This window comes from Dromiciops gliroides, chromosome 1 (assembly GCF_019393635.1).
Source record: "Dromiciops gliroides isolate mDroGli1 chromosome 1, mDroGli1.pri, whole genome shotgun sequence".
NCBI lineage: Eukaryota > Metazoa > Chordata > Mammalia > Microbiotheria > Microbiotheriidae > Dromiciops > Dromiciops gliroides.
The window spans coordinates 509,988,626-510,010,143 of NC_057861.1; the positions used below are offsets into that span (position 1 = coordinate 509,988,626).

The 21,518-nt window shown below is 38.5% G+C and overlaps 1 protein-coding gene across 1 annotated transcript in view; it reads left to right on the forward strand.

The window, feature by feature from the left end:
* Positions 1-14,755: 14,755 nt before the first annotated feature.
* Positions 14,756-21,518, forward strand: part of DMXL1 (Dmx like 1) — a 162,586-nt gene continuing 155,823 nt past the window's right edge. The window contains 1 exon segment of the mRNA XM_043985159.1: positions 14,756-14,888. Coding sequence (XP_043841094.1) covers positions 14,802-14,888 — 87 coding nt within the window. The 5' untranslated portion in view covers positions 14,756-14,801.

A 21,518-nucleotide genomic window follows, 5' to 3' on the forward strand; every position in this document is an offset into this window, starting at 1 on the left:
GAAGTGTACAAAGAGGAAAAAGAGATCCAAAATACTAAATGTCTTTGAGCAAAGTGAGGAGAATCAAAAGGAAATGAAAACTGTTGCACTAGAAGATAGAGTAGACTGGTACAAAGAATGCACTCAGTAAGGAATAGGAGCACTGGTCATATGACCATGGCATTAAATTTAATTTGGCAAGCAGGGGGTAAACAATAACCAATTTCAGTTAAAAAAAATTGAAAACTTCTTTCTCATTCAAAAGAGATACTTGGTATGTTCCCTACCCCCATTTTTCATAATGTAATATAATGGGGAATTGTTTCAATTTGTTAAGGAACTATATATATGGTATAGAGAAGCTACAGATTTTTGCCAACTCGTTTTCAGTATATAAAGTAATTTTTTTCATTTAAAAATTTTTTGTAAAGTATTTGGGATTCATTAGTAGGAAAAGTACTAAAGTAATCATACTCACATGTAACTGTATACTGTGCTTTAGAATTTATTAAGAGCATTCCTCACAAACCTGTGGGAAGGTATCCCCACTTCGTAGCTGAGAAAACAAGCCCAAAAGATCACATAGCTAGTAAGAGGTAGAAGTGGGACTCAAATCCAGATCTTATTTTAATTCTTTTCCTCTTTCCATAGAGAACATGGTCTGTTTCAGTAGTTGAACCAATAATAATATGCTAAATGAAGGTAGGAAAAAACACAGGATCAGTCATAAGTATGCCATCAGAATACAACATACCAAGACAACTAGCTCATTTGATAAATACTGTATAAAATAAATAGAACAAAGATAGAAGAAACCTTTTATAGTCATTTCCTTTTCTTATTCCCAAGAAATGAAGCAGCACTTCCTCCCAGGACTCAACAGTATTCTGAATTTTATTTGGTATTCAAGTGTGGGGGGAGTGAATAGGGATAGAAGTCATAATATAGCACAGGCTGGAGGGTAGGGCAAGGGCCCTTTCTACTGTTGTAACTTGCCATTGCAATTTACTAGCAGTTTTTTATTCTCTTAGCAATTTATATTATAAATTAGTAAGCCACCAACTGACAATGCCTTTTAATTGCTGATTCCCTTTTAAATCTTAAAGTTACACATATTAATTACTGAATCGTGTGTAATACAATCATACTGCTTTTGTAGCTGCTTTCAAAGCCCCATCATAGAATCAAATTGCATTTAAAACAAATCCCATTCAAAGCCATCCAGTACTAAATGGGAGGAGGGACAGCCTGACTAACATTATTTATTATCAACACTGAACTAAAGGACATTCTGACACTCTGAAGCACTCTAACAACTGAATTGGGTTGGATCTGGGATTTTCTGTTCTAATCTAGAATAATCTTAAAGGGTCTGGACCAATTCTCTACTGGTTTCAATTTAGGAAATTCACTGACTCTGATCTGTTCTAGTCTACTCAGCTATAGCCCAGGGATGTTAGTTTGGTACAAGATATCCTCAGATAACTAAAACCTGTGAAACAGATTAAATTTGTCTCATATCGTTCAGACTGGGGCAAAGCTAACAAAAAATTGGCTTTCCAAGATTGCTCCAGAAGGTTCCAGACTTTGGACCATTTTGGGTTCCTTTTGACCTGTATCAAAACTCAAAGACTGACAGAATAAGAAACAAGAATCAGGGCCTTTATTTGCTTAATTTTCATCTGAATTGTTTCTACTCACTCATTAAAGTAAATGAGCTGACTTCAGTGGATAGCAAGTGAAGTAATAATATTTCTTTCACTAGAAAAGTAGGGAGTCTATAAAACCTGTCTGCTTCATGTCCTGCCACAGCAAAAACCTTCAAAAAATAAAAGGAAGAGTGCCAGGATCTGAGTTCAAACTATGGTTTTGGTATGATCTCAGTCAAGTCACATAAACTCCTTGGGTCTCAATTAGTCATCTGGAAAATGAGAGACAAGGACTAGATAAGATCCAAAGTCTCTTCCAGTTCTAGATCTATGATCCATCTGTTAAATTGTGATCAGAGATCATGCCACACGAACAACAAATGATAATGTTCATCTGATATATTTACATACTTCCAAATAAATGGTTGCAAACACTGGGAATTGCTGCTGTTAGGTTCGGAATGAATGGAGGATCTAGGGGCAGCTAGGTGGCGCAATGGATAGAGTACCGGCCCTAGAGTCAGGAGTACCTGAGTTCAAATCCGGCCTCGGACACAACACTCACTAGCTGTGTGACCCTGGGCGAGTCACTTAACCCCAATTGCCTCACTAAAAAAAAGAATGAATGGAGGATCTGAATGCAGCATTGTCATTGCCTTTCTATGGCAATGACTCTTCCTACACTCTTAAAATGACTCAAATCTCCTTTTCAACCGCTAAGCTTTTGGGTCCCACAAATGAATAAACAAACAAACCCTTTGCTTATACACATATTTTTAAAACTTAGAAACAGAACTTTCTACCTCTTTTTAAAACTTTCAGTGGATTTTGCTGGGTTTTGAACCTAGTTGTAAAGAATATAAAAATCCAACACCTGATTTGTAAGGACAATAGATTGATATCAGCAAACAGAAATGTATTAACTAAATTTTCACAAAAACCTTTGTAATAACTGTTGGATAGGATTGAAAAATGAGTATTATGAATCAGTAAGAATGGTCAACAATAAAATTCTTCCATACATAAGAATTATTTTGGGGCAGCTAGGTGGTACAGTGGATAAAGCACCAGCCCTGGATTCAGGAGGACCTGAGTTCAAATCCGGCCTCAGACACTTGACACTTACTAGCTGTGTGACCCTGGGCAAGTCACTTAACCCCCATTGCCTTAAAAAAAAAAAGAAAAGAAAAAAAAGAATTATCTCTGTAAGGTGTCTCTTTAAGCTATCATAGTTTATTAAAAGCAACTAAAGAAATAAATTGAACTTAGTACCAGAATTTTGACCCACTGTATCACAAAGTATTAAACCAAGACTTAAAAAAGTAATCATATTTCTCTCACCAAAAATACTCAAATTGATTCAGAAGTTCCCTACAATGACACAGTCTATGCAGGATTATCTATCTCATACAACTTTTGTCCATGTCCTCCCATAAGTTTGCCATAGGAGATCTACCCAATATGCTGGAGGCTTTCCTAATCTTCTTCTGACTTTGTGAGAGTATCAGTACAGGACTCAGAATTGTCTGTTCTCACCATATGATCAGCCCATCTTCTTTTCCTCCTATCATATGGTTCCTTAATGTCATATATTTTATTCATTTTTTTTGCTTCCTTACTGATTATATATAGTACAGCCTGCTCATACTCATTGTATGCCTCTCTATTGTCCTTTGGGTGATAGTCATTTGTAATTCTTCACAAATTATTGTGTTCTCTGTCTGTTGTTATATAACAATACCAACAGAATGTTGCTATTACAAAGATGGGCCTTTGCTTTCATGGAAAGTTTAGGATTATTAAAAGAGATCTGAAATTTCTTTTTTTTTTTTTTTAGTGAGGCAATTGGGGTTAAGTGACTCGCCCAGGGTCACACAGCTAGTAAGTGTTAAGTGTCTGAGGTCAGATTTGAACTCAGGTCCTCCTGACTCCAGGGCTGGTGCTCTATCCACTGCACCACCTAGCTGCCCCGAGATTTGAAATTTCTTGAAGGTACTCCAGCCTGCTTTCTTCTTCCTGTTCAATTCTAGGCCCAACTCAATGTCCATCTTTTTTTTTTTTTTTTTTTTGTGAGGCACTTGGGGTTAAGTGACTTTCCTAGGGATCACACAGCTAGTAAGTGTTAAGTGTCTGAGGCTGGATTTGAACTCAGGTCCTCCTGAATCCAGGGCCGGTGCTCCATCCACTGTGCCATCTAACTGCCCCTCAATGCCCATCTTTAATGGTTTGTCCCGGGTATACATATTTTTGGACAAATTCTATAGATTGTCCATATAAATGCATGCCATAATTTGGACAATAGACTGTCTTATCTATCTGGTTTTTCCTGTGTAGCTGGACATGACAAACTCCTTTGAATGATTCTATATTTCTTCTAGGAAGCTGTGGGTTATTCTGGAGTTTAATGAACCATTGTAATATTATCTCCAAACTGGAAAATCTAGAGGATCTGAAAATCCATAGGCAATTCCCTTCACATTGGACTTTACAATGGATCTTTTCCAGAAAAAGCATCAATCAAGTCATGAACTCATTGGTGAGCATTCATCTCCCTTTTTATGCCCCATCTGATGTTTAGGATCAGAGTTATTTCTGTTGTTATATGTTCAAGGAATCTTACATGATTTTGATGGATGTGTGGATGGGTGTCATCTTATTGTAAAAGAACCTGTAAGATGGTGTTTTGTTCTACTGAACCAAATACTTTTTCAAAATCAACAAACAATAAGCACAATGGGAGCTTATATTCACTACATCACTCAGTTTATTATGAAATAGTAATGATATTATCGGTTACTGAATATTGTTTGCAAAGTACTGCTTGTTCCCTACTAATACACTAATTTAGGAAGCCCTAAATTCATGTGTAGATGACTCTCCTATAGACTGTGCAAAAATGAAAAAGTAGAATAAAATCTAGCAGGAAGAGAAATACCATTTAAAATAATTTAAAAAACTGTAAAACACTTGGGAGTCTACCTGCCAACACGTACCTAGGAACTATATAAATACAATTTCAGAACATTCTATACACAAAGATAGAACTAAATAATTGGAAGATTGTTAATTGCTCATGCATAGGTTGAAACAATTTAATGAAAATTATAATATTACCTAAATTAATTTACTTATTCAATGACAAATTAAACTACCAAAGAATTGGTTTAAATGTCAAGAAAAGATTAAAAAAATTTTATCTGGATGAATAAAAGACCAAGAATTTTAAGGGAATTAAAGAAAAAAAAAGTTGGAAAGAAGAGACCCTAGAAGTATCAGATCTCAAATTGTATTATAAAGCAGTAATCATCAGAACAATTTGTTACTGGGTAAGAAATAGAGGGGAGCAGTGGATAAAGTACTGGACCTAGAGTTAAGAAGACATCTTCCTGAGTTTAATTCTGGCCTCAGGCAACTTATTAGCTGTGACCCTGGGCAAGTCACTTCACCCTGTTTGCCTCAGTTTCCTCATCTGTCAAATGAGCTGGAGAAGGAAATGGTAAACCACTTCAGTATCTTTGATTACAGAGTCAGATATGACTGACATGATTAAAACAACAATAAGAACAAGAAACAAAACAGAGGAGTTGATCAGAGGAACACATTAAGTACAGAATATACAGAAGCAAATGAACACAGCAGTCTAGTGTTTGATACACCCAAAGATCCTGGCAGTTTGGGCAAGAACTCACTATTGGGAAAACTGGAAAGGAATCTGACAGAAAGTAGGTTAACATCATAGACCAAGAAAAGTTCCAAATGATTACATTGATTTAGACATAAAGGCTAACATCATAAGTAAATTAGAGGAACAGAGAAATTATCTGACAGATCTACAGATAGAGAGTTTGTGTCCAAAAAGGAGATAGAAAGGATCACAGAAGGTAAAAAGGGCAAATTTGATTATGGTGCATAATATTTTTAAAGTTTTTGTACAAACAAAACCAAGTAGGGAAAAAATCTTTAGAGCAAGTTTCTCTGATAAAGGTCTCATTTCTAATATATGGAGGGAACTAATTCACATTTGTTAAATTTATCTATTTTTTATTTATTTTTAGGTTCACATTTTTAAGAATAAGAGCCATTCCTTAGAGGAAGAAATCCAAGTTATCAATAACCATACAAATATTTTCTAAATCACTAACAATCAGATAAATGAAAATTAAAACAACTCTGAGGTTTTACCTTGCACCAAAAAGAATGGCTAAGATGACAAAAAAGAAAGAAAGGAAGGAAGGAAGGAAGGAAGGAAGGAAGGAAGGAAGGAAGGAAGGAAGGAAGAAAATGACAAATGATGGTGGGGAAATAGAAAAATGGGTACATTAAAGCATTATTGCCGGAACTCTGAAGTGGTCCAGTCATCATGGAAAGCAATTTTGAACCATATATAACAAATAACCTATTATATTGCACATACCCTTTAATCCAGCTAATACTACTACTAGATCTGTGCCCCAAAGAGATAAAAAAATAGAGGAAAGAGACACATATGTACATAAATATTTATAGTAGGCATGAAGGCAAATGATTGGAAGCTAAGGGAGTACCCATCATTTATAGAAATGGTTAATCAAGTACATAAATGTGATAGAATATTATTGTGCTGTTAGAAATTATGAAGAGTATGATTTCTTTTTTAAAAAATTATTTAAAATTTTGGGGGCAGCTAGGTGGCTCAGTGGATAGACATAGAAGTCATCTACTGCATCCTGGGCCATTGCCACTTGTCCTGACTTTTGTCATAGGTTGCCACAGCCAAAAAAATTCAACCCCAGGAGGTCAGCTTACTGATGAACTTTATAGATGATACACTTATGTCATTGGTTCTTATTGGGGTCATACTCAAAGCCTTTCTAGCTTTGTGAAACCTGACTAGATTATTGACCATTCACATAGCCTTCAAGAATTCAAGGTCACATCCATGTCATGATGTGGTATTAGAGTAGGACTTTGTGAAGACTTATTACAAATACTTTTTATTAATTTTTAAAGTTACAAGAAAATATTTATGTACCTTGAATTAATTAAAGTTTTAAACATATTTTATCTCATCCTTTAAAATTACTATTTTTGTGTATGTTTTATAATGTCCATAGTCTACTCATGGAGCAGTATGAGAATATTCATTGAAGCAGCTAGTAACCCTCTCAAGTTATTTGGCAGAGTTGTCATCCATGGAGTGAAGGAGCTGTTGAATGAGTTCATAAAACTAGCTGCCCTGCCTTCTTGGGGATGGGAATGCAGGTGGCATTCTTTCAGCTCCAGCCTCCCTCTGGGGAGTAGATTTCCCTTTTATATCCTAGCTTGGATGTAGGCAATTTTAAAGTTAAAGTGAGCCTGGCTTTTCCTACTGTAAAACTTGGGTTTTATCACCTCTTGCCTCAAATGGTATTTGGACCCAAATATTATTCTCTAGAGTCACTGTACTGTACTCACCTTATGTGTTTCACGCCATTCCCCAGCAAGTTTGAACTGACAAAAATCCAAATAGCTTTTAAAATTATTTAAATTTGTTCTGCTTCTGGGTGCGTCTTCCAACTGTTCCCAAACTTGCTTAATAGCTATGTGACCCTTAGCAAATCACTTAACCTGTTTTTCCTCTGTTTTCTTTTCTTTCTTTCTTTCTTTTTTTTTTTAGTGAGGCAATTGGGGTTAAGTAACTTGCCCAGGGTCACACAGCTAGTAAGTGTTAAGTGTCTGAGGCCGGATTTGAACTCAGGTACTCCTGACTCCAGGGCTGGTGCTCTATCCACTGTGCCACCTAGCTGCCTCCCTCTGTTTTCTTAATTATAAAATGTGAATAATGCTAACACCTAACTGCCAAGATTGTTGAAAAGAAGCAAATGAACATAGTACCTGGCACATTGTGGAAATAAGTGCTTGTTTCCTTCCTTTACTACTGACATTTAAGTAAGCAGAACTGACACACATTTGAGCAGTCATTCAGATTTCAATAGATTGTTACACACACTGAGAAACATTTATATGTCATTTGTAGAAATAAGAGCTTTAAAAAGTGGCCATGGTCAACTAATGAAATAAGGGGAAGGAAGGATAGGAGGCATGGCTACTTTCCCCTCTATCCAGTTCTTCACTAAGGAACAAGAGCTCTTTATTCTACTTGTCATTAGGGTAGATAAAAAGGAGTAGATAGATCTCAGTCACTCATAAACACACAGGGTGAAAGTCTCTAAATTAGTCTCATCAATAGCCCCAATTATTACATCTTTCATAGTTACTGGCTAGTTTTCTGAATTCAAAGTATCCAGCAGGTGGCGTTATTCCAATCGTTACAACCCTGTGGGCCATATTGTCTCTGAAGTTTTCTTGGCAAAGATACTGGAGTGCTTTGCCATTTCCTCTGCCAGGAGATTAAGGCAAACAGAAGTTAAATGACTTTCCCAAGGTAAGTGTCTGAGGCCATATTTGAACTCGGGTCTTCCTGATTCCAGGCTGAGTGCTCTATCCACTAGGCCACCTAGCTGTTTCTTAATATGGTAATATAGAATACATTGTTTTTGCAAAGGTAGTATTATTTATTCCATGAGTTTCAAGTCTGTGAAAGATGATTATTTTTTTCTCATGCATGAACATCATTTTTTCTCCAATCAGAACTATTTTCTCCTTTTCCTTGCATTTCTTCTAAACATTCTTGTTTCCTTTATTCTGAGAACTACCTTCTTCTTTACTGCCTTCCTATCAGAACTTTAATTTCTGAGCCTGCTCCCTTTACCACTGAATTCCAAAATGATTATTCATTCCACAAATGAATTACTTGCTAAGGTACTTTGTAATCAACACAATTTATAAATCAATTTCTTTTAGGCATTACAGATATCCCACATAAAGTGGTCCCAATTAGTGGGACACAAAATAAACAATAATATGTTTAATACATAATAACAAAGACCTAACTTAAATTTTAACTGATCTGTTCTTCCATTGTCTTCTTCCCCAGTTTCTTCCTAACCTCCGTATCCCCTCCCTCCCTTCTCACCCATTCAAATCAGCACAGTTCTAGTATAGGGGTCTAGTCTTAACTCTTCTTCACTTGGGCTGTTAACTCCCAGAAAGTCATGGTAAGTACTTAATTTTTTTAATATATAATATTTTATTTTTCCCCAATTACATGTTTGTTTTGCTTTTGTTTTTGTTTTTTGTTTTTTGAGGGGCAATGAGGGTTAAGTGACTTGCCCGAGGTCACACAGCTAGTGAGTGTCAAGTGTTTGAGGTCGGATTTGAACTCAGGTCCTCCTGAATCCAGGGCCAGTACTTTATCCACTGGGCCACCTAGCTGCCCCCCAATTACATGTTAAAAGGTTGGTGGGTTTTTTTTTTAACACTTTTTGAGTTCTGAATTCTATTCTTCCCTCCCTCCCATCTCCCCTCCTTGAAACAGTAAGCAATCAGATATAGGTCATAAATGTGCAATCATGTAAAACATTTCCATACTAGTCATTTTGTACAAGAAGACTGGAATAAAAATAAAGTGAAACACAGCATGTTTCAGTCTGTATTCAGACAATATCAGTTCTTTCTCTGGAGGCAGATAGTATGCTTCATCATGAGTCCTTTGGGATGGTCTTAGATCATTGTATTGCTGAGAATAGCTAAGTCATTCACAATTCATCATATAATATTGCTGTTACTGTGTACAATATTATCGTGGTTCTGCTCACTTAATCTTGTATCAGCTCATGTAAGTCTTTCCAGGTTATTCTGAAATCATTTTGCTTGTCATTTCTTATGGCACAATAACATTCCATCACAATCATGTACTGCAGTTTGCTTAGCCATTCCCCAATTGATTGGCATCTCCTCAATTTCCAATTTTTAGCTACCAAAAAAAGAGTTGCTATATTTTTATACAAATAGGTCCTTTTCCCTTTATCTAAAAACTGCCTGTTCATATCCTTTGACCACTTATCAATTGGGGAATGACTTGCATTTCTGTAAATTTGACTTAGTTCTCTATATTTGAAAAATAAGGCCTTTATCAGAGATACTGGTTGCAAAATTTCCCTCCAGGTTTCTGCATTGGGTTTGTTTATGCAAAACCTTTTAAACTTTATATAATTAAAAATATCTATTTTACATTTTGTAATGCTCTCTACATTTACTTTGGTCATAAATTCTTTCTTTATCCATACATCTGACCAAAAAAAACCCTAAAACTATTCCATGTTCTCCTAATTTACTTATGGTCTCACCCTTTATGTGTAAATCATATATCCATTTTGACCTTATCTTGGTATAAGGTATGAAATATTGGTCTATACCTAGTTTCTGCCATACTATTCTCCAGTTTTCCCATCAGTTTTTATCAAATAATGAGTTTTTGTTTCAAAAGCCTAGATCTTTGGGTTTATTATGTACCAGATTACTATGGCCATTTACAATTATAATGTAATGTGTACCTAATCTATTTTACTGATCTACCACTGATTTCATAGTCAGTAGGACATTGTTTTGATAATTACCACTTTAAAATACAATTTGAGATCTGGTACAACTAGACTATCTTCCTTTACATTAAAAAAAATTATTTCTTTTATATCCTTGACCTTTTGTTCTTCCAGATGAATTTTGTCATTATTTTTTCTACCTCTATAAAACAACATTTTAGTAGTTTGATTGGTGTGACACTGAATAAATATGTTAATTTATGTGGAATTGTCATTTTTATTATTTTGGCTTGGCCTACCCATGAGCAATTGATATTTTTCCAATTGTTTAGATCTGACTTTATTTGTGTGAAATGTTTTGTAATTGTGTTCATTTAGTTCATGTTAAATACTTTATACAAATATTTCTTTTATGAGGCCCTTATTAGTAACAGCTTTATTCAGAACAAAGAGACATCAAGTTAATTGTTCCACATAACAGTTTCTGAATCATAAAGGAAAAAAGAAGTAGGTAAAAAAATTGTGACCTTTTTAACCCAATTTCTACCAACTCAAATTTATTATCCTCCTATTTCTCAGATGTTAATCATTTATCTTTTGTCTTCCCTTCCATGTTTTCCCAGTACTTTTCTACTATTGCTTTCTGGGGAGGTGGATTGTGTCTTCTGTGGCTACTGACAATTTTTTTGATGCTGTGAAATAATATCCAAGTTTATGTGAGAATTTTAATTTCCAGCTAGAACTTAAACCACAAGTTAGGGGATGATTTGGGAAGAATTAACCTGTCTTCAATCAATCAACTAATTAATCAATTAAACTAATGGATAATCTTTTGTTGTGACCTTTACCCTCCTTTCTGCATCTTGGTTCTGGAATGAAAGCAGGTTTCTCTGGCCCAACCAAGTCCTGTTATAATCTCAACAGCCCCACCAAGTCCAACTAAAGTTTTAAGTTTCATGTTTTTGTAAAAATACATTTATAGTACAAAATTTGGATGTTCATTGGAATCTTCCATTTATTACACTCTTTTTTTTTAAATTTTTGCAAGGCAGTGGGGGTTAAGTGACTTTCCCAGGGTCACACAACTAGTAAGTGTCAAGTGCCTGAGGCTGGATTTGAACTCAGGTACTCCTGAATCCAGGGCCAGTGCTTTATCCACTGAGCCACCTAGCTGCCCCCTATTACACTCTTTTAATGAAATTTGATGGCTAAATTATTCAAGCTTTGGTAGATCCTACCAGGCTGGAAGGGCTTTGAATATGGTCTAGGGATTAAGGACCAACCTGGCTAAATCTGAGAGGCCCAATTATCAAAAAGGTGGCTGAGAGGTGGTGAATTTATTTTTGACCACAGCAACCAATGAAGACTATATTCTAAGGCATAGATATATCAATTTGTGCAGTATAGGGGAATACTCACCGTAATGAAATTATGTCTTTTAAACTCCTTAAGTATACTATGGAAATAACTGATCACTGCAACATAATTTCACTTTATTACCTCTCATGAGTTAAACTATTATCTTTATACAGATGACTCCCAATCTATATAAGTAGCACTCATCTCTTTCCTTAGCTCCAGCTGAGTAGCTCCAACTACCTATTGGATACTCCAAGTTGGTTGTCCTGTAGGCATCTCAAATTGAATATGTCTAAAACCAAACATTATTTTCCACCAAACCCATCCCTCTTTCAAAATTTCCCATTTCTATTGAGGTTACCACCATCCTTCCAACCAACCAAGTTTATAACCCTGCAATTATCCTTTACCACTCATTTTTCCTCATCCCACACATCCAATGAGTTGCCAAATCTTGTCAGATTTATCTCCACATCTCTCACTTTATCCATTCATTCAATAAACATTTATTAAGTCAATAGTAAGCTCTGGGGATAGAAAAGAGGCAAAAGAAAATCCCTGAGCTGAAGTAGGGCACTTAGCCACAAACCTAGCCCAGGCCCAAATCATTTCTCATTTGATCTCCTATTGTGGAAGCCTCCTAATTGGTTTCTCTACTTCATTTCCCTCCTCTCAAATCCATCCTACACATAGCTTCCAAAGTGATTTTTCCCAAATTGTAGGTCTGACTAAATGACTTTCCTATTTAAAAAAATCCAGTGGCTCCCTACTGCCTCTAGGATCAAAACCAGACTCTTTTATTGGGTATTAAAGCCTTTCAAAACCTGGTTCCAGCATATCTTTCCAACCTTATAAATGATGCCCTTCCCACACGCTAAGGTCCAGTCAAACTGGCCCTCTTGCTGTCCTTCATACACAACACTCCATATCCTGTCTCCATGCCTCTGTGGTGGCTGTCCCCAATGCTTGGAATATACTCTCTCCTCACCTCTACCTAGAACTCCTTGTTTCCTTCAAAGCTCAGCTCAAGTACCACCTTTCCCATGAAGCTTTTCTAGATTCCCCCAGTTGCAGGTACCACCTTCCTGGCCCCTCCAGGAGTTGACCACTAAGTATCCTTTAAATGGAGTGACTCTGCCCTGCCTTCCAATATGTCAAACATGTCGGGATTCTGAGCTTTCCTTAAGATTTCCAGGAGGGGAAAGGGGATCATTTTTTTCCCTCTGTACCCTACAGCAATTATGTGAACAGAATACTGAGAGCACATGCTTGTCAAGGTAAACTTGAGAGTAGATCTCAAGGATAATCCCTCTTTTGTGTTTCTTTCCTTGAGCAGAGGTGACTAAACAGTGATCCTGAGATGGACATTCCTAAATTTAGCTGGAACTTCATGAATTAAGAGAAGTTGGGAGCTCTTGGGTCTGGATGCTGGTTTCCCAGCATGAAATAATTCCTCTTGGTGTTCAGAGAAGATGAAGACCACTAGGAAGATACTACAGATGAAAGGGCTAAGAAAGCCTTAGAATATGACTTATCAGAACATATGTATCTTAAGTAAATTGCTCAGATAGTGCAGACTAAAGATTAAAATGAAATGCCTGTTCAACAATCCAAGAAAGTAAGTCATGTTTTAAGTATCAGATTTCTATTACTTTAGTGTTTCATGTTTTAAGTATTTTTCAATGTGGGCTTTTGAATCTTTAGTTTTAAGCATTTCATTTGTGGAGGAAGTAAACAGCCACCCTATAGCTGGTACAGAGAGGCTTCTTTGAGGACTGTTAGTAATTTTGGAGAGGCCCAAACAAGTAGACCCTCCTAAAATGTGTTTAAGTAATTTCCCCCAGATTCCTACTCTAAGTGGGACATAATGGGCCTCAGAGTCCAATAAAGTCTGATCTCTTTAGGAGTCCATATGAATCTGCACATAAATGTATGCACTTATCTCTCCCAAAACAATGTAAACTCGCTGAAGGCAAGCACTGTTTCATTTTTTGTTTTTGAATCCCCATGAAAGCCAAGTGCCTGGCTCTTAATAAATGCTTTATTGTTTTCATGGTACGATTAAAGAAGTTTGGTTGAGTGTGAGAAAATCTTGAAAAAAGAGCACCTCATTATATTTGCTAGGTCTCTGAGCTTGCCTGACTTCGTTTTTGCGACATATATTTATAGTATGAAACTGTCATATAAACTCGGCACTTAATTATGCATCTAGGTCCAAGACTGCTCCAAGGGTCACATTCACCCAGGACACTAGCATGTTCCACCCGAAGGAGAATATTCTAATGCACTCTGGGATGTGTAGTCAATGAGGAGGCCTTAATTAGAAGATGTCAATCAGCAGGCCTGGTTCCAATAAAGACATTTCTTTCATTTGGATTTAGCGGCATATCTTTTCCGTCCTCTAGTCAGATGAAGTTTTGACTAACGTCCGAAAATCAGGTAACTAAACCCCACCCTCCTCCATTCATTCCTCGCCCCGGAGATTTAACAATATATCGAACAGTGCGGCTGCCTGCTAGCACCAAATAGATTCGCTCTTCTTTTGCCATGGGTGGAGCCTAAAACAAATTCAAGACGGGGATTGGTCAATCTGGAGGAAGTGGACGGAGTCATGCCTCTCGATTCACTCACTACGAAAGTGACAACGGCTGTAAGTCCCTTTAACAACTCCCGCCCTATCATATCTAAGCAGTGAAAAATCTCGCGATACGTCTTTTGCTCGGAGAGAGACGCACTCCAAACGATCGAGGCCAGTGGAGGCGGGGTGGGGGTAGGGAAACGGGTGGCGAGGACCGGAGCCGAGAAGGGACAGGTCAGGGAAGAGGCGTGAAGAGACGCTGTGGGTTTACTGCGCCACCCGGATTCCACGGAAGCCGGATCCCCGCTGCTGAAGAGGAAGTTACTTTCCCCACTTCCCGGCCCTGCAGTGCTGGCTTCTTGTTCCCGGGCAAGTGCCCGACCTAGAGCAGCGGCCCCGGCGCGGGTGGTTCCGGAGCTGGTTTCACTGCCGTCCGGAGCTGTCTGGTGCGGCTGGTGACAGGTGCGCGCGTGAGGAGCGCAGCGCTCCTTCGTCCCGCCCCCTCCCCTCCTTCCTTCAAGCCCCCTCCCCTTCTCTCTTCTTCCCTCCCCTTTCCTCCCCTCCCCGGTCCAACTCTGCGCGGCGCGGCTCGGGATGAGCCGCGGGCCCCAGCGAAGCGACTCCAGGTCTGCGCGCCCGTCGCCGCCGCTACCGCCGGTCCCGAACCACCTTCACTCCTAAGAGGAGCAGCCGCCGTTCCCCTCCCCCCGCCCCCCACTCCAGCCCCCCACCTTCCGTGCACCATCAGCCTCGGGCATGAGGCTGGCGTCGATGCCCTGGCCCCAGCTGCGGGAGTGAAGGCAGGAGCGAGCGGCCGGAGGGGGCAGTGACGACATGAACCTGCACCAGGTCCTGACCGGGGCCGTGAACCCCGGGGACAACTGCTTCTCCGTGGGGAGCGTCGGCGACCAGCGATTCACGGTAAGTGGCTCTCCCGGCCCTGCCCTCTCTGCCGCCGCGGCAGCGGCCGCCCGGCCTTGGCGGCCCTGGGGCCCCGATCCTCTGACCTCGGTCCGCTCTGCGATGACAGCCCGGAGGATGCCCCCGAAAGCAGTCTGAGGAAGACGGATGAGAGGAGGGCAGGAGCCTCGGGTGGAGGAATCGGGGCTTTTGCTTGTGGCAGGTGGGTGGGGGAGAGGTGGGAAAGAGGGAAGGAAATGTTGATCTTGGGGATGCTGGACGGGGTCTGAAACCTGAAGCGGGAATTATTACTGAGCCGAAGTGGGGGGGGGGTGTGTGTGGAATGCTCAAATGAAAATGCAGAGATTTGGGGTAACTAAAATCCACAAAATACAATGTCAGTTTTGGAAATCGCAGCAGTTCCTTTCGGGTTTTTTTTTTTTTGGGGGGGAGTTTCTACTATAAAGTCATGTGCTCGTATTAATATAAAATAGTGGGTGTCTCAAACAATCGTTACTTGTTTTGCAGTTAACAATACATTCCAATGTAAAATACATGGGGAAAATAGCTCCGTGGGAGAGAAAGCTCTTTAAATATTTTTTCCAGATTCTTGTAAAGGTGGTACATAATTCAGGAATAGTAATGAAATGTGAGGTCTGTGATTTCCTTGGAAATAAAAAGAAACTTGCTTACATTTTCCCTTGAATGGAGCAAATGTTAAAAGTTGTACTTTACTGAAACACAGTCCTTGATACAGTGTGAACTCATATGAATTCATCCAATAAATTGATACAGTTCGGAATTCATAGAAAGTTGCTCGAAGGACTTTATCTTAATTTAATCTCACTAATAAGAAGGGCTGTAAGTATGGATCCTGAAGATGGCATTACAGTGAAATATCAGAGTAAAAGGTATTTTAATTTAATGAAAATGCTTAGTAATGTATTTTAGAGTAAAAGTGTTGCACGTGTTCTCCTAGAGCAAGAAAAATTTCATAGTTGACTTTTTGATGTGACTAAATTAACTAATTAAAACTATTTTCCCCCATAAATATATGGAACAAAGTAAAGCAGAATATAGCATTTGGTTTGGCTTCCATGTTATAATTTCAGGAAGGGGGCGGCTAGGTGGCGCAGTGGATAAAGCACCGGCCCTGGATTCAGGAGTACCTAAGTTCAAATCCGGCCTCAGACACTTAACACTTACTAGCTGTGTGACCCTGGGCAAGTCACTTAACCCCCATTGTCCTGCAAAAAAAAAAAAAGAATATAATTTCAGGAAGACTGTACCTAGATCCACCTTTGACTTTTTCTGTCTTTTGTTAGTCCCTGGAGTACTAAACATTTTCCTACAGATATTAATGTTATAATTGTGCACATAACTTGTTTTGGCTAGATACTTTGTTTCAAGGAGTTACTTTCTCTTCTAAGAGATAACTCTGCACTTAAATAGATAATAGATGATAATATATAAATCAGGATTCAATAAATTCTAAATGTAGTTTTAGATTTTGAACATAGGAAACTGTTGCCCTAGATTCAATAAAAAGATGAGATGGAATGGCTGTAGTCTTCAAATGTTTCCTTTCAGATAAAACAATATCTGAGGAACATGAATGTAGAGAAAATCACAAGAAGGTTAGTTTTCCAGCTACGTTTTCTTGTGACTTGTTTGTTCTCTTTTCTTGTTTTTTCAAACATTTTCTCTAAGAAGGCATTCAAAATTTGTTCAGTCTTTGGTGTCAACTTTATACTATGAAGTTTTAGTGATCTGTGTTTGATTCATTCTAAAAAACTCAACAGAGACCACAGTATTTTTTTTTTTGGTGAGTCAATTGGGATTAAGTGACTTGCCCAGGGTCACACAGCTAGTAAGGGCCAAGTGTCTGAGGCCGGATTTGAACTCAGGTCCTCCTGACTCCAGGGTCGGTGCTCTGTCCACTGTGCCACCTAGCTGCCCCCACAGTACTATTTTAAAGACAGGTATTTTAATATTCACAATAATGTCTATATATTGCCAAATATAGAAATAAATAAATCTTCCTGTTCATCACAGCAGCCAAGTCCTTGGCTCAGACTGTCATGATCTTTCCAGGATGCCTACTATATAACCTTTTATTGGTCCTGTTTCCTACATTGCCTCTTCCTAATCTTGGCACTAAATTTAGGATTGGCTCTCATTTTTCTCATTTGCTACACTTGACCCCACTACCCTTTAAATAATACCAATGACCTCTATCGAAGGAATCACAGAATCTCATGTTTGGGAATTATCTCAGGTAATCTAGTTCAGTCCATACCTGACCAAGTTCAATTTTAGTTCAATCCAAACTTTTGACGAAGAATCACTTCTATAGCATAACCAACAATTGGTCATTTAGTTTTCACCTACAAGGACTTTTGGTAAGGGAGTAAGAAAACCTACTATTCATGAGGCTATGCATTCCTCTTTCAGATAGTTCTAATTGTTATGTTTCACCCTTGAAAACATGGTTACAAAAATGTGATTATGGTCCTATATCAATAATGTTAGGAACACTAAAGCTTAGGTAGCATTTTCATAGGCGTGTATCTAAAAAAAATGCTCCATATAGAGTCCACTGAGCCTTCTAATTAAGATTCAGGGGTGGGGCAGCTAGGTGGCACAGTGGATCGAGCACGGGCCCTGGAGTCAGGAGGACCTGAGTTCAAATCCAGGCTCAGACACTTAACACTTAATAGCTGTGTGACCCTGGACAAGTCACTTAACCCCAATTGCCTCACTAAAAAAAAAGATTCAGGGGCACCAGCATCTTAGGCAGCATGTGGTTATATCATTTTTCTTTGACTGAGGGTCTCCTCTTGGGTAGTACAGTGTTTTTCTAGACTTCCTAATACCTATTAGCCTTAGCATCTCAATCCCAATCAGAATGAATTATGCCAGAGAAACCATACACAAAAATACTTTTTCTAACATTTTCAAACATGGAAGTTCTTCCATGGATGTTTGGGTAGATCTAACCATACTAAAGTGTTCTGTCATCCCTACATTTTTTCTTATGTCTTTGTAATGGCCCTTCAAAGATGTACAGAACAGGGGCAGCTAGATGTCGCAGTGGTTAAAGCACCAGCCCTGGATTCAGGAGGACCTGAGTTCAAATCCGGCCTCAGACACTTGACACTTACTAGCTGTGTGACCCTGGGCAAGTCACTTAACCCCTATTGCCTGCCAAAAAAAAAAAAAAAGATGTGCAGAACAGATTAAAAGATCTCCATATAAGCTTGTGTTGGCAGTACTTTGATTTATACACATCTGGCTAAGTCTCACATGTGTGAATTTATTCATGCTCTGGCCTAATTGTAATTGAAAATGCAAAAGGCATTTATGAGCAGTTGACTGAGCCATTTCTATTTTTGTAGGCGACTTTGGTGTTTCAAAACAAGACACAGCAATTCAGTTCAATTGGACAAACATTTATTAAGCACCTACCACAAGATTTCTGCTCTCCAGAGGTGAAGGTGGGAGGTTGTATAACATATACACAACAATACAAAGTAATTTCAAGAGGGCAAGTGTTGGCAACTCAGATCAAGAAGGGACTCATGGAAGTGGAACCTGAGTTGGAGAGAGAAGATATAAGAAAGACATTGTAGAATTAGGGTTGAGAAGAGGTGACAAATGATTTGGATTTGCAGAATGAGGGAGATGGAAGAGTCAAGGATGGTTCCAAGGTTGCAAAGCCTAGTGACTAAAATGATAGAGACTCAACAAAGATAAAGAAGATTAGAAGAGGGATGGGTTTTGGAGGAAACTTTAATTCCATTTTAGAAACATTCTTTTGGAAATACAGATGGGACATTGATGTAAAAATGTACATCTTGCAATTGTTAATGTTGAACTGGGTTTCAGGGGAAAGATTATGACTGGAGATATATCTTATCTTCATCTTCATCTTCTTCATCAGTTTAAAGATGATAATTTGACCTATCTAAAGCTGATTTGATCACCAAGGCAGTAGAATGCTATCCATATTAGGTTGAGCTAGGCTGATATGGAGCATCTTGTAGATGAAAAATTGTTTGCATTGATATACTTTATTTTCACATTAGTCACTTCCTACTAAATCCCCTCCTATGGTATCTCCTGAACCTTAGAACTTTTCCATTAAAAATTACCTACAGGGAAAAGACATTTGTATAAATAGGAGAGTAGTCTTTGATATTTTCTTGGTTGACTTTTTTTGTTATCAATAAGGTCTGATAGTTTTTCCAGTCTTGGCTATCTTCCTATTCTCCAGATACCATGTATGTTGATCCCTCAGTGCCAATGGCATTTTGTTGTCTATAGCATGAATTTCCTCCACATATACATTTGCTCCTTTGCAGACCACATTCTGCTAAAACCATCTCAGCAGATGGGCCAGACCAGGCTGAGGGTAACCCATAGACCTCAAACTCATCAGGGAGTTAGGGATATGTCTACTCCAAGCATGTGAAGAATTCCCCTGGTAGAATGGGCATATGAGAACAGTTTGTTCCAGTAGCTATGAAGGAGACTAAAGTAGGCAATGTGGAGTGCTGGGAGTGTAGTCAGACCTCAGAGGTGAAGACATTATGATTATCCACTGCATCCCAGGCCATTGCCAGACATTCAGACTTTTGTCTTGTCACTGAACTTTGATGACCCTGAGAGTGCAATTTTTCCTCTTTTAAATTCAATTCACATTCAAGTCAAGACATCATCCATGATGTCATTGGTCCTATTTGAAAATGAAGGATGAACAACAACAAACCAGTAACCTGTATGATGATGGGTCTAGTGAATATGAGAAGGAGAGTAATTGTGACATTATATTGGAAAAGTAGGTGGAGCCAGATTGTAGATGGTTTTAAATGTAAGACTGAGGAGTTTGCATTTTATCTCAGAAACAATTGGAAACCATCGAGTATTTTTGACTAGAAGGATAATAAGGTCAGATATTTAAGTTTTCTAGGTGACTTTCATAATATGTAAATCTCCCTTCTTAAATTAGTACATGGCGAGTCCTCCAAGTGGTTTAATCTATAAGGCCTGTCTAACAATGCTTTGTCTCTTCAACAGTTATGAGATTATGACTGTTCAAGTTTGTGTTCAATGTTTATGACATTGAAGGAAACATGGGATTATGATTTTTGTAATACTCGTGGCCACAATGCACTTGTTTCCTTTTGCAAATTTAAGTTGCCTGGTTTGTAGCCACTAATGCTTATTCAAATTGATTTGGCATAAACAGCAGAGATTAGGATGATGCAGTTGAGGATTGAAGAACTATTTAGTCTGATTGTGGTGCTGCACCATGAGCATGGTTAGCACAAAAGGAGATTATACAGTCAGACATTGGGACAGAATCAGTCTGAGTGACTCCCATGTCACCTTGCTCATCTTTTTTGGGTCATTTTAGAACTAATCCCATCTCTGTAGACTGCTCTCATCATTTAAGGGTTAATACCATCCATCCCTTTAGCACTAATTCCATCTCCCAGTGATGCTATGTTGAGTAGCTAGGAGACACTAATCCCACCTCCTCATTAAAAGGTCTACCAATCAGGATTGTCTTACCCTCATATATAAATTGTTTTACTCCAAATTGAAATTCTGAGACTGGCCCCGCTACATCTTCCTGACATTTTGTGTGGCAGCCCCACTCCCACTGCTTGATGCCTTGGGGTAACAAACTTTTTTCTTAAAAAAATACAAATATCAAACAATTATTTGACATCTGTGGAACATAGTTTAGAGAAGGATAAGGCTGGTACAGGGAGACCAACTAGACTATAGCAGTAGTCTTGGTAGGAGGTGAGCAGAGACCCTGAAGGGCTTGTGTAAATAGAGAGAAGGGATAGCTATGAGAAATGTTTGGCCACAGTTCAAACAAAACTTGGCAGCTGATTAGATATGGAGGCTGAAAAAGAGGGCAGGGGGAAGAATGATTCTAAGGTGTAAACCTGGGTAATTGGAGTTCTGATAATACAGGATTGGAATTCAGGAGATAGCTTTGTGTTAGATGTATAGATTTTGAAAGGTATTTGCATAGAGATAATCATGAACTGTGGTGATTGCCTGAGGAGGAAGTGAAGATACTGACAGCCTATATTTAGTGGGAAGAAAGTAAAGATGATTCAATGAAGGACACCAAGAAAAGGCCAGTTGGAGGAATAAGAGGAAAATTAAGAGAAACCAGTGTCTTGGGAGCCAGGGAACATATTAGGGGATAATGGATTGTGTCAGAAATTGCAGAAGTCAAAGAGGACAGAATTTAAAAGCTGCTAGAATTAGCAGATCATTGATGATTTTTTTTTTTGGTGAGGCAATTGGGGTTAAGTGACTTGCCCAGAGTCACACAGCTAGTAAGTGTTAATTAGCTGAGGTCGGATTTGAACTCATGTCCTCCTGAATCCAGGGCCAATGCTCTATCCACTGTGCCACCTAGCTGCCCCACATTGATGATTTTGAAAAAGTGTTGTAATTGGAGGCCAGATTGCAAGGGTTTAAGAACTGGTGAGAGTCAAGAAAGTGGAAGTGTTGAATATTCTTAATTTACTAAACCAGGAAACTAGGTTGATGAAATTTTGTTTTTGAAATATTTCCATTAAGAAGAAAACTTTTTACATGGTGTAGTGTTTCAATTGTCTA